The 18,575-nt window shown below is 39.9% G+C and overlaps 1 protein-coding gene across 2 annotated transcripts in view; it reads left to right on the top strand.

The window, feature by feature from the left end:
- Positions 1 to 1,866: 1,866 nt before the first annotated feature.
- The window catches only part of LOC121891033, a 35,215-nt gene continuing 18,506 nt past the window's right edge, over positions 1,867 to 18,575 (top strand). The window contains exons 1-4 of one of the 2 annotated variants that reach the window (XM_042403744.1): positions 1,867 to 1,960; positions 2,707 to 3,270; positions 3,557 to 3,824; positions 4,875 to 5,640. In XM_042403744.1, the coding sequence (XP_042259678.1) occupies positions 1,943 to 1,960; positions 2,707 to 3,270; positions 3,557 to 3,824; positions 4,875 to 5,041 (1,017 nt within the window). In that variant the 5' untranslated portion in view covers positions 1,867 to 1,942 and the 3' untranslated portion in view covers positions 5,042 to 5,640. Of the gene's footprint in view, positions 1,961 to 2,706; positions 3,271 to 3,553; positions 3,825 to 4,874; positions 5,641 to 18,575 lie in introns of those variants that run through there. The other variant, XM_042403745.1, reaches the window with a different exon arrangement.

Below are 18,575 nucleotides of genomic sequence, written 5' to 3' on the forward strand. Positions count from 1 at the left end.
ATGGGATGCCATCCCACAGCAGTGTGTGACCAGACTGGTGAGCAGCATGAGGAGGAGGTGCCAGGCTGTTGTGGCTGTGTATGGTTCTTCCGCACGCTACTGAGGCTCCTGTTTGTTAAATGAATAAATTGTTAAATTGCCAATATGTCTTGTTTCTTCAAACCTCAATCATCCAATCTACCAAACACCAAACAATGTCAATGGCAGAATAAGCTGTTTGGCATTGGCAGAGAAGATTTGTCAAATTTTTCATGGGCGCAAGCCACATACTCAGCTCTGCTGCTCATCCCACAAATGCATGTTCCTTACAAATGTGGCACCATTTAAAAGGGAAATAAACAGGCTTTCCAGCGGTATAAGATTTATTGCCAAGAAGCATTGTTACAACAAAGAAATAATCTACCAAACACAAATTTCCTTACATTTTGTGCTATGTTTATTTGAAGTAAAAAGTAAAATGAAAACATATACTTTAATTCAAATTTCAGCTTTTATCACAAGTCGCATCTTTTTAATCATGTTGGTCTTCCAACAAACTGAACGTCAAATTTAGATCTCGTCAAAAACTGCTAAACTTGAAATCATCAGTCCTGTGTTATAGTGTGAGGAAACTGAATCTTCTGAAAATGTGTATGTCCTAATTTATCCAGCAAAAAGTCTTATACACCAGACAGTCCTCATATCTCGAAACAACTTGCCAGTCGACAGCTAAACTACATGTAATCTCACATATAAACATGGAATCTTTTGTAAACTCTCTCTTGGTGCGAGAAAAGTACATAAGGTCAGTGACAGGTGTCGTGTTGGAAGCATTAACACTGTGCCAACTATATAAAAAGTCCAAGCAGACAGAGACACAAGTAAACATAATATATTGAAACCACGGATAGTGCTTCATGCCTCCACGTGTCACTGCCATTTTATTTAGGCCTAGGCTACTTAAAAAGAAGTTTCTCAATTTTTCATAAATGACTTCTTTAAATGTATTGACATCACTGTGAATGTTGCCTCAGTGTTAGACATACTTACATTCTGCAACACCTGTCATCTGTGACCTTTCTCTCACACCAAGCTTTAGTCTCACTCGCTCTAACTAAAACTCCATTGTGTGAAGTGTGAATGTTTTCTACCATCTCAAACCCGCACATATCTCTACATTTCCAGTTGCCATGGTTGTGTCCACTCTGCAGACCCAGTTTCCACTTTAGTTTTAATAGATTCAATATTGCAGCTGAAAGAAGAACGCTTGCTCAAGTGTTGCTCACGAGTGCCATCCAAGAGATGGATCAGTCTAACGGACTGTTGCCTTTTCATACCGATACAGATGTTGACTCTCCGTGTTGAGGAATAATTTTATCCTCTGAAACAACCGCGGGAGGCACCAGCATGGATTACTTGTCTGTTACAGAGATGATATAGCTGGAGCTGCATTCTTAGATGCTGCAAGTTTTTTTTCCCTTGTGTGAAAATTCAGTGAGCAGTAAGCTGACTGATGATGAGTCACGCCTTGACACCTTTGGAAGCTGCTAAGAAACTGGTCTAACCATACTGTAACCATGCCACATCACGCCTTGCCACCCGTTCCTGTCTGATGTGCATTTTACAGGCTGTATCTCATAGACAGCGATAGACTGAGAGATTGTACTCATGAACTGTTGAGACAAAACTAAACATCATTTGTCTATTTGTTGAATATACAGTGCGTTCACTTTTTTTCACATTTTATGTTGCAGCATTATGCAAAAACTTATTTAAATAATTTTTTTCCCTTTTCAATCTACACTCAATACCCCATAAGGACAAAGCGAAAACAGAATTTTTGAAATTTTTGCAAATTTATTAAAAAGGAAAAACTTTCTGCTGTTCTTCTCTGCTGATCCTCTCAAGCTCTGTCAGGTTGGATGGAGACCGTAAGTGGACAGCCATTTTCGGGTTTCTAGAGATGGTCGATTGGGTTCAGGTCAGGGTAACAGAGTATTTCTACAGTGTGTTATGACTACTTTTACTTAAGTAAAAGATCTGAGTATTTCCTCCATCACTGTCAGTTACAATGTATCCTGTAATTTCCTTTTCAGAATGAGAGAGCTTAAGGAGGAAGACACTATACATATAGCACAGCTAGATTCAGGAGTGAGATGTAAATGGAACTGGGCATGGCTTAAAGTGGAGGCGAAGATTGAGGTGAAGGGAGTCTGGCACACATTATCCCTTTCTCAGTATTTGAAGAAAGTAGACAAACTGGGACATGCTAAATGTACCCTCTGTTCAAAAGAGATAATTATGCCAACAAGGGTGTGCATGCCCTTTTGTCACACTGCCAAACAGACAAACACCAGCAGAAAGTGTGCACCATCATGACAACTATGAGTGTTTTACCTGAGAATGCAGTTTTCCCAAGGGACCAGAAGTCAGAGGAGAGCGAGTGCAATTGCCTGTACTTACGTTTCAGCGTGTTGCAAATGCAGAGGTTAAATAGGCTAGGCTTGATTAAGCTACAGTAACTTACAGTTGATATAAAAATTGAATGAATTATTGATGATTGAATTTAAATTATAAATTGAAAAAAGACATTTTGTATTCATTTTATATCAGCCATATAATACGAAGACAATTAAACACAAATAAGACATGCTGTTTCATCATAGTAATGAAGGGGGGAATGTTTACCATTTAAATTGAATCACTTTTTATTTGTTTTGCTTTTAGGCAATGGTTCTTGCTTCTCTGGCAGAACATTCACTCCCTTTCATTATGGCACCTGTGGTTATGGAACTGGCACAGACGTTGGCTGTTGCACTAAGCAGAATGAAGCTGTCAAGCACATCAGCATCTTATAAAGTGGTCAGTGGATTGTGGCAGATCATCACTGAGAGGATCTTCAGCAACACACAGAAGCATCCATTTTCCATTAACCTTGATGAAAGTAACTCCAATGGTGATAAAAAGGTGCTTTCCATCCTGGTTATCTACTTCAACCCAGAGAGGAAGACCAGTGATGTTGAGCACCTTAGGTCTTTTGAAATCTTGAAGATCACTGCAGGCATTCTGGAAAAGGCTGTGGATAAGTTCTTCAAAGATAACAACATCCCATGGTCCAACCTTGATGACAGATTCCTGTGGTGTCATTCAAGGCACCAAGATGGATCTGGAAACAAGAGCGTGACAGAACTACTGCCTAAAGCTTCAAAGAGGTTTTCAGATTCTTTCAACAACCATCTAGAACAGCTTTTCTGTGACCTTCATGCTGATCACCAGTGGGCTTCTGACCAGGTTAATATATACAACTCATTCTCAGATCTACTGAGATCCCATGTGACAGCTTGTCATGATTTCATTGCTTAAATAATATAGCAATCTGCAACCCTGTAGCAATCAGTCTCTATACATCAGACTGATCTTACTGTATCATATTTCTTTTATTCATAAATACATCTTAAACAAAAATAAGTTTAATGTTTTGGTTGTCCTCTTATTCATTACCTCTTTGATTAAATATCATATGTAATGAAATCCATGATCCGAAACAAATATGTTTTTTTTCTGTTTTTGTCAGCAGGCTTACCTCCAAGAGGTATGTGAATATCTGAAAATTCCTGGATCAACTCCCAAGGGATTTGTCCAGCAGGGTTGGCTGTCAGCTTATGATGTTGGCATCGGCACTCAGACAATGCTTCCTGCCTGCAAAGTCCTGTACTACGGGTTCATGGATGAAGAAGACAAGGCCCTCTACAAGGAACCTTCGGAACAACTCTATGCCAATCACAGTGTGAACGAAAAGGCCCAGAGACGTATTCAGTCTTTTCAGAGTGACCTCAGCAGGAAAGGTAATTCAATCCATTGTAATTGTAAATCAACTGGTATACAAGGGTGGACAAATTAATTGAAACACCCATGGTGTGCCAAATGATGTGTCAAAGTTGGTCCGAATGTCCTCTATCTGATATGTGCATTAACAATCGTATGTATGGGTGTTCCTAATAATATGGCCAGTGAGTGCATTCTAATTTTGTAGAGCTTTGTTTTTACAAATGTTCTCTTCAAGGAATGACACAGCAGGCCAAGCACAGGAAAAAAAGAGAGTGGTTAAGAAGGTGTGGCATTAAGTCACCAAAACAGAGCTGCATTTCAGTGTTTATACACCGGTGTCCTGGCTATTCTGAAAGAATACGCCACGGTGTTCCAGGTTTTTTTTATGAAATAAATATCCCACTGATTCACAACTAAGATAAACTCCCACTTAAACTGATTCTCTTAAAGCTGGATAGTTAGAAATACAACTGATTTGCAGCCCCAGAAAGGTGTTTAAAATTAGTCTCTTTAATATCAATCCAGATGCCAGAAATTCACATCCATCTCTCAGACAATATTACTTCTTCCTCAAGACAGGGACACCTGTGTCCACAAGTTGCACGACAAGCAACTGCAAGTTTTCACCAGCTTCCTTGCATGCGTTGTAAAGCCAGAACACCTGCCACCAGTCCCCAAGACCCATGTACACCTCTATTGCAGGCAGCAGACGAACTGCTGCCTGCAATAGAGGTGTACATGGGTCGAGAGGCAGACTGATTCAGAAGGGCCTATCCACAACACCCTGAGAGCAGTTGAACAATATATAGAGTGATATAGTACTGGACTATAGGTTTTATAAATGTTGCTTCATTATCACAACTAATAAAAATGGGCAAAATATACAACTGAGATAATCCAAAAGCTTTTCAGAGAGAACCTGAAACATCTGATGGTAGTTATAAAGGTAGTTTACTAGAGAACATTAACATTCAGAAAGGGAGACACTAACTTTTGAACCAAAGCAACTTTTACTACTACCAATAATGAAAGGGCACAACTAGGCCTGTATGTCATCTTTATTTCAGCTGCTGAAGCCCTTCATAGACCGAGTATTTCAGGCATACACTGCATGTGGGAAATACATGCAGAAAAACCTGCTACTGGAGAGCAGGACCCTGCAGTGCCTGTCTGCTGTCGACCCAGTTGCAAGGGGGCACTCACAGACTGTATGTTAGCTGAGAAAACTAATTGAGATGTTGGGCCAGTTTCTACCTGGTAATGTGGATGCTCACCGAGAGGTTCTGCAGTATGCCATGGACCAGAGCCAGTCCACTTTTAAGGAAGGGGACAATGCTGTAAGATGGTTGGCTACTATCTTTGAGACCAGAAGATATCCGGCTCTCAGCCAAGCAGTGAAGGCTGCATTGTCAGTGCTCCATGGGCCGCTGGTGGAAACCTCTTTCATTCTCATGTCAGACATCATCAACCCGAGAAGCACCAGCATGAACATTTCCACACTCACTGCAATCCAAACTGTGAAACACACCCTGCCAACCCGGAAGCTGACGGCAGTGGAAATGTTCAAAAGAGAAGACATTAAGTTTGGGCCAGTGGACACGAGGATGTGCCACAACATGACATCAGTGGGCACCAAGGACAAAGCTCTGATACAGCAAGCAGCTCTGAGGGAGAGAGAGCACAGGAGCGAGTTTAACTGCCAGCCATGCACAAGTGCTGCTGAAGCAAGACGAGGCATGGCTGAGCAGGAAAAGCTGGAGCAGCGCAAACGTGCATGTCAAACACTTGTACAGGAAAGAGAGTTTTTAAAAAATCAGAAAGAAAAGCATGATGTGTGTTTTCTTCTCTTCTTCCCCTCTCTCGCCTGTAGTTAGACATTCTGGTTAAAATAATCGAAATTCAGTAAACTTAAGTGTTTATCAAAACATGATGTTATTTTCTTGTTTTATTCGAATCTCAAAACACAAAAAGGCTTTATTTGCAAATTAAAATCTCTAAAATTTACTTCCGATGGGGAGGATGCCCGCAGACCTCCCTACCTGTATTTTAGTTTCGTATCTTGTCACTTTTTTCGCTACTCTAGAGTTTGCAGGTCTGAACATAACAAATTGTGAAAAAAGTCAAGGAGTCTGAGTACTTTTTGAATGCACTGTAATTAGCTTCTGCACAATCTTTGGAAAAGTTTTTAAAAGCACAACATTGCAATCTCTCCCAAAACTAAATACAGCTTTTTGCAATGAAGCCCTTCAACCGGATAAGCTACCTACTGTACAGCACATTTACAGCACCTACAGTATGAGTTGCTCTCATCCCTTCAATGCTGCGGTGGCTGTTTTTTTCGAGGTGATTGGGTAAGAGCGGCTTTGAGTAGAAAAACGCAGCAATTCAGGCCCACATCAATATAAAAACTGCAATACGAATGTCTTAACCCTCATACGTTGGGGTGTATGTGCGTTTTATGTGTGTGTTTTGGTGGATGTGTGCACATCCTCTATCTGTGTTAGGCCACCAAGCTGCTGCGTTAGCTAAAATAGCAGCCGACCCCGCTGGCCTAAGCCTAAGTGACTCTGTAGCGATAAAGACAGAATGGTTAGCAATGACACACTCAGGATATGTAATTAACTGGTGTGTACGTGTGTGTGTGTGCGCGCGTGCTACTGTTACTCTCGCTTTTCATTTGGCAGCTTAACCAATTCAATCTTGCCAATTGGACAGCAGATTCTTTCACACACACTAATGGCAGCCCTTTTTGAATTAGCTGTAGGTTAAACAAATGAATTAGAATTTATTCTTTTAACCTTATCGCTGTGGCTCTGCAATCAAGATAACAGATTTTACACAGTGTGTGTGTGTGTGTGCATCAGTGTACTATACGGACATCTATATGCATGTGTGCCTGTGAGAGAGAGAGAGAGAAAGTTTGATCCAGTCTTGTCATTTCTGCTGCCAAATGACAGTTTACAGAGTGCCATGCTGCATCGCCTTTAGCATTACAAAACCGCATACTGTGACAATGTGCCACCTGGCAAATTGCCACAGTGTGTGTGTGTGTGTCTGTGTCTGTTATATGAAAGAGGGAGAGAGAAAGTATAAGCTTAAGGCATGTTGTACTGTCTTTTTATTTGCAAAGAATTTGTGTATTCTGTCATTCTGTTCAATATCCGGTTAGAATTTTTTAAGACATACATAAAACTCAATCCTGCAGATCAGTTAACTGATCCTGTGTTCAGAGTTGCAGGTGTTATCTTTTATGTCCACAAGACACCACGTGTTTACTGTTCGCTGGTAGCGCTTCAGAAGTCGAGTGTCCTCAAGCAGTCTGTTCTTCAGCTGACACATTTCTAACATTGTTTAGAGTCATTTCCCAAGACCTTTTGTGTTTAAGAAGCATACTGGATATATCTTTCCACCTTGCAGTATACTGGATATGTTGTAAAATATACTTGTGGCTGTTTTAATTTGACTGCAAACTTCAATTACTGTGCACAGCACACTGTCTTATCTGTAATTTGTATGTGTACATTTGTATGTGTACGAGAGTACATTAGCAGACAGATTTCATCTGAGACATGACATAAACAAACAAGAAAAACTAAATAGAAGTTTAATGTTGTGTGAAGATAGTGGAGCAGATAAAAATGTTGTGAATGGATCGCTCTGCTCCCGTCTCCAGTAGCCATGACAGACCCGAAATGTGATGCATCTAACAGGCATTAAGTTCTATATTTCTGATCAGAACAGACCCTAAAGCTGCCTTTAGATGATAAGAAATTTGCTCTTGCACTTAGTGCAGGGGCTCTCTACCTCCTCTGCTTGTGTGTCGCTTCTGGCTACATCACATACCGCTGTTATCTCATTGGTTGTGCTTTGAATGGTCAGCAGCAGCTGAGGTCAAAGTTGAAATAATATGAACTTTGAGCACAGCGCCCAGTAGCAATTTCGAGCGGTGCACCACGTTAAGGGTAGCGTTTCTGCCTAGTTGGGCGCCACCGCTCTCCAGCACAGAGCGGTTTTACCGCTGATCATGTGTGGGCACCTTAACAGTGCATGTTTCTGAAGTTGAGCAAGATCCTCCTGCATGTTTGTTGCATCACTGCAATACATGACTTTCCATGTCAGATTTTAAAAACAGCTTAAATAATCTAGCTGTCGAGAGCCAGTTAGCCTGTCTCGCCTGGCTGACGGGTCCTCACATCTCTGAAAATGCCTGAGCAAATTTTCAAATGGGCATTATTTTCATAAAATGACCACATACTCAGAATCTAAATGGTTGTTTTCTTGCCTGAAAAAATGTTGAAACTTAATTTAAAATATAAATAAGCCTGGCTCAAATCCCCCTCTGTTGCTGCCAGTCAATGTGAAATGCATGTAGTGCTTGGGCTGTGACTGATGTTTCACAAGAACATCAGAACACAAGTACAGTACAGACAAGAACACACCACACATACCCAAACACCCAATGCCAACACACATGTTTGTACTGCTACAGTACACTGCTCTGTGGACCATCAATGACATTAACCTAAACATAATTCTAACCTTTAACGCTCATGTAACCAGTAAAAAATGAGGACCAGACAAAATGTCCTCACTGCTAAAGTCAAAAACGCAAACTCATTCTCACAGATTGAGCACAGTCCCTCTTACTCTTATCACTCTTAAACAAAAGTTGTTCACTTTGATGAAACTCAGAAGAGCTGAAAAAGAGCTAATTTGTACAAAATTTCAAAAGCTGGACTCATTATGAGCAGATTCCCAAGATATATAAAACCAAAAATACAATCTTCAGTGCAATCAGTGGTAATTAGGCTTCCTGATAATAATAATGTTATTAGTAATGCTTTGGTAAAATGTTACATTAGCATCATCCCATTTGCAACTGGTTTTCTTCTGCTTAAGAAATCAGTGCCCACTATGGTAGTTAATATTTTCTCCCTCAACTGTTCAGAATATAATCTGTTTTCACTCTGCCAACAAGTTAGACAGGCGAGGAAAGACCAGAGCAGCCAGCATGTTAGTGGACCTTTACATGTGTTTATTTGATGATTGGCTTTGATGTTTGGCTGGTTTAGTTTTCCCAAAGAGGTTCAGTGCAGGAATGTGTGCACAGAGACAAACATGCAATCAGAAATACACATCCTGTTGAGAAAACATGCAGAAAGTGATGTTTGACCCTGCATTTGTGTTTCACAGCGATGTTTTAACAGCCAGTTTACTTTTCTACCAGGCTAGTAGAGCCATTAGAGGGCAGGGATACTTTGTGGTTATCAAGTAAACAGTCTACCTCCACCTCACCCCCTCACCTTTTCCACTCCCACTTGACTACCCTGAAGAGTGTACAGCAGCCTCTACAGGAAAAAAAAAACTGAGCCTGATGGTTTAGTACTGTGGGAGGACTTTGTTGTACAGTTTTTAGACCACCTTGGCTGGATTATACTGACTGTGAAGCACCAGACAGCACTACAGGCAGTCTGAGTGTGTGCCGGCTCAACTCCATCTTTTTGTTATATAAATGTGTAAGAGGGAAAACAGTAAGTGATTGTAGGAAAAAATAACTTTAAAGGCAATGCCACTCAGATTCAACTCTTCAACTATGCTGGACATATTACAAAATAATAAGAGTTAAAAAAAACACAGGTTTTGCATCATTTCAGTCTACAAACAGTAAACCCAGTACGCTCTGAAGAAATTTTTACATTAGTTAGGGCTCTGTGCAAATTGAGGCACTTCACAATTCTGGTTTAAACATTAAAGCCAAAATAAAATTTGTAAAATGCAATAAGAAGCACCATTTAAAATTGCCCCCTCGAATCTGATGTCTTACACAGGTGTAATTTTGCAAACCCACCTTCCCCTGTGAAGCTCAGTATTGAAATGGACTCACTACCCTCAGTTATCTGGAAGGCATTTTCATACCCAACCTGACCTGTTCCAGCAATAGAATAAGTTCAGAGCCGGCTGCTGGCACAGTCAGCACAAAAAAAGCAAAGGATACCAAGGGTACTGAAGAGGCAGACAATGGCAGTGGGAAGTGAAAATTTCTAAAATTATTTTTAAATACTGCGGCGAGGAGTTTTTCGTGTTTTAATGGATTATGTTCCTTCGTTCCCGGTCAGAGAGGCACACACCAAAAACATCCCGATTTTACACACAACTCTTAGTTTAGGTATGTACCAAATTATTTAAATCTGACTTTATTGGTTATTGATGTTCTGTGCTAATTGACATGCTACTGAGCTCTTCCAAAAAATTCTAATACTGTGAAATTGTTTTGAGTAGTAGCTGACTTTTTAAATTTAAGTAAATCTCTAAACCCTGAGATGTAAGCAGCTTTCCTCACTGACTTTTAGGATTGATTAAAATTACACTGTTACTGTCAAGATGGAAAATAAAACACTGTGTGAGGGAAATTACACATAATACACCTATAATCAACTTTGAATATCTTTATTGCAGGTTTGAACACAGTTACTGCACATGTAATCATGTTTAATTTCCACTATATTTGATCTTTCTGAATCTTACCGTGTAACTTTTAACTGAGAGAACTTTAGCCTGATTACATACTTATGTACTATCAATGTAACAACAGAAGGGTTCATTGAATGTGTTTCTTGGTTTTTTTGAGGTGTTAGCAGAGAGTTTGATAACTGTTCACTGTTTAGAAAGGCCAAGGCTAAAATGGTGTGTCAGAGAGTAGCAAGATTGCCACAGTACCTTAGATGGGAACAAAACTAGATGAGGATGTTTACTTGAAGAAGCAGCTTTGACAAGAGGGAAGAGTTCCAAGGTATAAAAGGTGTGAACAAACACTTTGTGCTGTGTACCCTGCACTGAGCATTACTAAAGTCTATCAATACTGCAAGAGATTTTTGTCTTTGTTACTCTTTGTCAGAGAGGAATTGCGAAATTGCCACGACAACAGCAAACCAGACATTATTTAAATTTCTCTTGTGTATTTTTCATTTCATTTAAATTAAAAATTACCTTTTTATACCCCACACGGGTTACTCATGGGTACCTGACTTCTGCTGCAGAACTCTAATTAAGAGGGGCGAGGGAGAAGATGCTTTCCTAGTCAGAGTAGATACTTTATTGACATCTGAGCACACATTATATAAAACACAGTGCCTTACTGAAGCACTGAAATTCAGGGATGTCTTCACACACAATCACAGTCCAGAAGAAAACATACTGTATATCAAATAGCTTTAAACAAACACTCAAATAATCCTCCTCAGCTAATAAAGACACAAAAAGTCTTGACCTATCAGACCTGCAGTGGCATTGCTGGGTCACAATTACACACTCAACCATTGTCCCATTGTTCCAGAGATACATCATGCCTGACCTATCGACACCTTTGAGCCTCAGTATCTCTTTTGCATCTGTATCTGCTCTTTTCTCACCTTGCCCCCATTCCACCCCTCTTTTCTTCCTCCTCTCTGTCTTGTATGAGCAGTGAATCACAGTCTTTGGAGGGCTTGCTGCCTTATTAGTGTAGTGGGTCTGACTCTGTGTGGTGTTGTGTAGAAGGCAATGACATACTTCCCGGGACTGTCTCTGAGCAATTTATTTTCCAACTAGCAGTAACAGCTACTCTAGTTGTGACGAAATAAACATTCACAGGGTTTGTCTTGCATAAACGCTCTCAGCGCCTGTGTAACATCATGAGAAAAGTCACTAAATGCCCCATGCTAGCAAACACAGTCTCAACAGCACACTCTAGCATGACAAGCCACACGGCAGCCCTGCAACACACACAGGCCTTGACATACTTCTCCCCTAATTAGCAGATTTATACATAAAAATAAATAAAATTGCAACTCTAAAATGTAACAATAACTTCACATTCAGAACAAAAACAGTGACAGTGCAGAGAGAATGAGTATCTTTCCAGGAAAAGTCCCGACACAAAGAGAAAGAAAGATTGTCGCTATACTTCAGATGATAACCCCCATTATTTCCCTTTATGGAAAGGTGTTTAACCTTAACATGAAACACAATATACTTATTAACACAATTTCATAAGAACATACTGACGACATAACAACTCTTAAGGTACATAGGGAACATGATAGCGGAAATGCTAACTGGCATCCTTCAAAAAGGAAAATCTGTGCTTCGATCAATATAGAATTCTTCCAAAATGTACAATACCCTGTTCATAACACAGCACAACAACATCACACTGCTGCATTAGCAGTGCTGATTAATCTCCATTTGAATTTTGGAGGAGGGCTAAACTACTGCATTGCATGGAGGTGGTGGTTTTAGGGATTGACAGGGATTTCGAGATTGCTCAACCTGATGTGATATACATACTGACATGCAACTAGCATGTTGTTGACAGTATTTCACAGTAGATTGTAATATAATAAATTACGATGTAAAAATGCTCATATAAATGTTTGTCTATATAGCTAATAGTTTTAATTAAATACGACTTTATTAAATTAAGTTACATTTGGATAAACTGTATGCCATGTTACACTATAACAAATCAGGTAAGAATAAAATACAATAGAATGAATAGAAGTGTCCAGTCACGTGGTCTGTGTGGCCTACATATTATTAGCCTATTGGCCCATGTTCAAGCAGTGTTTGTCCTTGTGCTGGAGTCAGTTATTTTAGGTTCCTGCCTCCTCCTCTGTCCAGTTGACAACACACTGAACCCTGTTTAGAGTGCAAGGTCACTGACCATCTTCCTTTGTCCATCTCCTTTGAAAAAAAAAAACATAAAAAGGCTCACCTTGAAAAGGCACTAACAACAAAGAGTTTTATTCACTCGGGGGGAAAAAAAGAGAGTAAAATGTTTGATGTTCCCGATTCTCTCCCCTGAAAAGTTCTAAAACAGCAGAGCTTGCTTTAGACTGTAGACTTTTTAACTTCAGATTCAGACTCTTTATTTAAAGGCCTTGAGTCTCAGTTTCTCTGTTATGAGTCTGTATCAAGAGCAGGAGTTGAAGTAATGAATGACGTTTACCCTTGTGACTGTAACAGTCATTTTTTGTGAACTTTTTAGTTTTTTTCTTTTTTTTTACATGAGAATTTTTTATTTCAAGTTTTGTACTTTTTTTACATTTCAAGTCACATCAATTACAACAAAAGTCGCAAGAAAAAGTCACAACAAACTATGTGAGAATGGAACAACAGAAAAGTGCCAAATCTGCACGACAGAAGAATCTGCTGGTGTGGCTGCAGCCACTGGGGGGCAGTGCTCCATGTCCAGTGACATAAACTCAACTGACATTGTGTAAAAGATGAGAGAGAGGACTCAAAAATTCTCTGAACTGTTAAATGTTTATGTATTATACATACAGATGATACATTTGTCCCAGCGCTTCTCCCATTCCTGGAAACATTTCTTGTAGTCATCTTTTGTCACCATGTCCAGAGCATCCACCAATTCTTCCTGGATTTCCTCTACAGTGGCGAATCTTCTCTCTTTCACCCCCAGTATGCTGTAGGCATAAACTACCTAGTGGCAAATCCCATAACTACACCCTCCTCCAGCGCTATGAGTGGCTTCTGGGAACTTTTGGGTCCCCCCTCAAACACATATGTTCACATACACAATGATGTTAATTAATAGAATTAAGAATGACTTTCTTAACTTAATTAATCACGTAGCATGGGTACATGCTCATAGTGGTTCCTCCAGCAGTGACTTCTACATTCATTGAGGAACTTCTACCTTCCGTGATGCATGAACCACCTCTCTGCTGTTTTTGACAAGTGCTGGTTTAGCTCAAAATTTTGGAGCTGTATGGCAAATTGTTAAGGACTGTGTTGCGCAAGGCTCACAGAATGCTGCTCAGACAGGTGAGCATGACAAGCTCACTGATGGTTGTAACTCCAGAGGAGAACGTCACGTGTGTGTGTGTATATGTACATTATAGTTTATAAAGTTACTACATCTCCCAGTTGTCAGCCTTGAAGATGCTTTATTCTGTTGTTTATCCTTTAAGAAGTAACAGCTATTTAATGTAGCTTAATGCTTGCTTTTTTGAGTTTCATCCTCTTTTCTGTTTAATTCTACTTCACTGAGTAAGGTGGAGGCTGTCTATAAGAAAAGGAATTTATTGTTGGTTTAGACATACTCTAAGGGCTCAGTGGAACTTTTCCTGTTTTCCCCATTCTGCTGACATTGCAGCAACAGTCCAGACTGACAAAACTGGTCAAAGTTGGCAACACAGAACTCTGGAACCAAGCTCGGTGAAAATGTCAGAGAAGTCAGTCTGTAATTGCCTTCAGCGCCTACACCACTCCAGCCATATTTGCTATTGCCCGAGTTCTGTTTGATTGTTGAATTTGTTCCACCTCAGTTATTTCTTTAGTATATAGGAATGTTCTACAGAGCTGGATTGCTTGAACTGAACCTGCAAAATTATATTTCTCATTTCAAAAATGTATTATTGTGTGACTCAGAAAAGAACATTACTGAATATTTGTGAAGATATTTGAATTTTTTTAATCCTTGACTTTGGATTGAAGCAAAAAGGAAATTTGACCTCCAGTGTGTTGACAGATGTATTCATTTCATTTCCACCACACACTAATTTGGATTGAGATGAAGGCTCAGAATGTCAAAATAAATCCCTTGTTATACTTTGTAGGTACAGTACGTCTCTAGCACTTTATTACAATGGAAGGAGCTTCACTCAGAAAAATCTGGCATCAAACCTCAAGATCCGTAGTGAGTGTGAGGTAGCTACTTGACTGCAGTGTAGAGCAATCTTTTTGTTCAGCTAATTGAAATGATGCATCTACTTTGACACTTGACTTCTCAACATCTTGCATACATTTCAAATGCTAATCTCCCTATCTGACTGTTGTGCTAGGGCATTCAATTAGTTTACATTTACAGGTAATATTATGAGTCTGTTTTTGATCGGGTCTTGTTGTCTGACACTTTGTATCTGCCTTTCTTACCATTTCTCCTTTCCTTTACCTTAAAGGGGACATATTATCCACATTTACAGGTCTATATTTTTTAATCTAGGGCTCTACTGGAATATCTTTGCTTGATTTACAGTAAAAAAAAACTCCTTATTTAACTCGTACTGACCATTTATGCAGCCCCTCAGTTCAGCCTCTGTCTGAAACAGGCTGTTTTAGTTCCTGTCTCTTTAAAGCCCCCCCAACCCGAGGAGCCCGCTCTGTTCTGATTGACCAGGTCTTGGAAGCTGATCAGCTTCCAGCGGCGGCATCAACAAACCATGAAATGGACTATAATAGTAGGATCTCACCATTTTTCTCATTTTTTGCTCTAAATATCGACGTCCTAATTACATCTGTACATAATTGAGCCGAAATTGGACAACGCGAACAACACATTGAAAAACCTTAGCAACAACTTAAGCAACAAAAGCTACGGAACGGATGGCCTCCGCAAACAAAGTGTTCAAGGCAGGTTGAAGCCTGGGCTTTTGACTCACAAAGACCATTTCTACACACCTTAACCTCAAGTTTTGGAATTGTGACCATGTTTAACATAAATATCCAACATCATAAACAGTATAGAAATACCAGAAAACCACAAAAAGAAAAATGTGTCCACTTTAATACACACCAGATATCCATCAGCAGTAAGCCTGGTGGCCCAAAAAAAAGAACCTCACTCCCATACATTCACTCAGTATTTCCAGGTACAGCTCCCACTATACAAATAACAAGCAGTTGCTTAATTTAGCAGCCAACTGTGGACATATTGTTTTGAAGTAAAGAGCTTAGTTAGTTGTGACAAAGCAGCACTAATTCAAATGTGTGCTTTTATGTTTCAATAATGATGTATGCTGTTTTGTAAATGAAATGGAATGAGAATTTTATAGACTGAATTGATTTGTTTCTCAAGCGTAAAAGCGTGTCAGTGTAAAAGCCTTGTGTTGAATACCGTCATATCTGGCTAATTAGAGAGGACTAATGTGTTTTTATGTTTTTCCTCTGAAGCTTCTCTGCTCGGTGCACCACTTCTAAATGAAATCTAAATGGAGTTTTGTGAGGTGATATCTTTCTCCCACCTGGCTGCCGGTGGAGATGCTGGGCAGCAGCTGGTAGAGTTACGTAAGATTAACCTGTCAAAGCACATCTGATAATAGAAATGGGAGGAAATCGAAGCACATTGAGTCCAAACACATGCACAAACACATGACAACTGCACATGTACCTCTCTGTCCTCATAGTATTCTCTGCACTCATGTCTCACAAACGCACACATTACATAACATATATAACTCAAATACATTACACTGCTCTACAAAGGCAAACCACAGTAACTACGCTAAAAATGAAACAGAGAAAAATGGCCTAAGTTTTTTGACCATCCAACCAAATGTGTTGACAAGCGATATGTGCTTAAATAATTTTCACGACCAATTATTTGACCTATGACCCCAAAACTGCAGATACTGCACTCTGCCTCTGTATTACCTTAAACAGATACCGTATATAAGTAGTGCAAAGGCAAAGTGCAGTAACAACAATCTGAATGTCATCTGCCTGTGAAAATCTAAATCTATTTTGATTTCTTATTACATTTAGACAAGATGAAACTTTATTGATCCCTCGAAGGGAAATTTAGGTGTTAGAGCAGAAAGTCTATATAAACAATGTACACAAACAACAAACAAATACCAGCCAAAAATGTAAGACCTGAGATGTAACTGCTTCAAAGTGACAAGTGCAAGAATATGTAGGAGATGACAAGTGCAAGAATATGTCAGCAAAGACCCTGGAGTTGTGTGGTTCAGTGTGAAGAGATATGACACATATCACTGGTAATACTACTAATAAAATGATACTACTACTACTACCGATACTAGTGATACCACTGTGACCGCTGTGATGACTGCTGCATGTGTGGGTGGAGCAGCCTGTTGCTGAGGGAGCAGCCCAAAGCACACAGGTACTCATACAGGAGGTGGGAGGTGTTGTCTAAGATGGCCCAGAGTTTGGCCATCATCCTCCTCTCACTCACAACCTCCAAGGTGTCCAGGGAGCACTCAAAGACAGATCCTGCCCTGCTGTCCAAAGTATTTGAGGGCCACCTCCTTCAGGGCTACAGCTGGGTCGTCCACTACACTGACCAGGGTTGTCAGCAGGCACCAGTTCTTATTCAGGGCAGTGCAGTTGTCTAGCCAGTAAATGACTTGTGTCACATCCCTTTCTCTCTGAAGAGAGGTGGCATAAGCTAATGCCACCTCCTCTGCCTTTCTTCCAGTGACACCCTCATGCCAGATGACAGAGACGCTCTTCTTTTTGGGTTGCCGACTTTTTTACCGACAGTGGCAAAGGTTTTGTGAAAGGTAGCAATGCGTTTTGTGAACATGGCCGTTTTCACCTTTGGTATGTGGTTCAGCATTATGACCTTTTGCAGGTCAACTGTGGATGGTGAGGTCAGCTGTTTCCTCTCTTTCTGCATCAGCTCTGTAGTGATGCCTTCACTTATCTGCTCTACTCTTGTGATCCTCCCACTTCTTGCACACAGCACAGTGTTGACGGGGGTTGTCTTCTTGGCATGTGTTCTGATGCGCCTTCAAATGTATGTTGTGCTGCAGACACTCTTCACATTGCTCCTCACCCAGCTTGGTGAAACTGATGTTGCATTCCTCGACTGCTTGACAGTATGTCTCATAGGAGCATTTGTGAACAAGCTTTTCCTCTTTGTAATACATGTACATCTTTTGAGCAGTGATGTCACTGGGCAGGTACCTAAGATTTGGGGCATGCTCTCTTCAGTAATGGCTGATAGGGTTAAAAGATACAATTTGTTCATGTACTGGGGCTGGATTGAGTTTGTTGTTTAGTTTGCATATTTTCCTCTCCTTTCTTGGGGTGGTTTCAGGCTTGATGGGGTAGTGTTTCTTATCATGGTACTGATCAGTCTGTCATTTTCTGAATAGTAGCCAAGAGTGGTCAAAAAGAATGTTTTGCAAACATCTTGTGTTGACTGGCCAAGGTCATCAGTGTAATAGTACACAAGGGATTTTTTTCGTCTGCTGGGAACAGCTGAAGTGTGGTGTTTTGTGTAATCCTGTGAGACCGTGTGGAAAATAAACACTCTTTTTTCCATGTAGGACATCTTCCAGTATGTGCTAAACACCTCTTTTCTTCTGTCTTCTGCCTGCAGTGATGCAAATAACTCATCCAAGGTCATGTGTGGTGGTAAAACATGGTATTTTTTTGCAGGAGTACTGGGTGCTACAACAACTCAAGATCTTATTTATTTTTATTGTAAAATTTATGTAAACCTATTTTTAGAATGTATATGCTCTTATAGGATATAATCTAATTCCTGTCTTAATAAATATAAATTATATCAATCAAATCTAGCTTAATAAACTTTAAAATTGTTGTAATGTTTGCTGTATAGATAAATTGAAGTTATATAAATTATGACTTAGCTACATAGCGTGCAATGTAACACCTCATTATACAACTTTTGTATAATGATATATTGTATTACATATATTGTATAATACTATTGTAACAGCTACTTAGCTGATAATACACAGATGAAGTAAGTAGCCTAACAGTTCATAGTGGAGAACATGAAGATTCCCTCCTTTGGACTGCCCTGAAATTGGCTAGAATACAGGATATACAGATACTGAAGCCTCATTCATTAGCAATTTGGACGGCTGTCACTGCACTCTCATATCAGGGATTAGCTAACCATGTTTCCATTGACTAGCTCGGCTAACATAAAGCGGATCGTGCTCTTGTCTCAGATAGCTGCCCTTTGGTTTTTATTTATTTTTTACCAC

Source organism: Thunnus maccoyii, chromosome 23 (assembly GCF_910596095.1).
Source record: "Thunnus maccoyii chromosome 23, fThuMac1.1, whole genome shotgun sequence".
NCBI lineage: Eukaryota > Metazoa > Chordata > Actinopteri > Scombriformes > Scombridae > Thunnus > Thunnus maccoyii.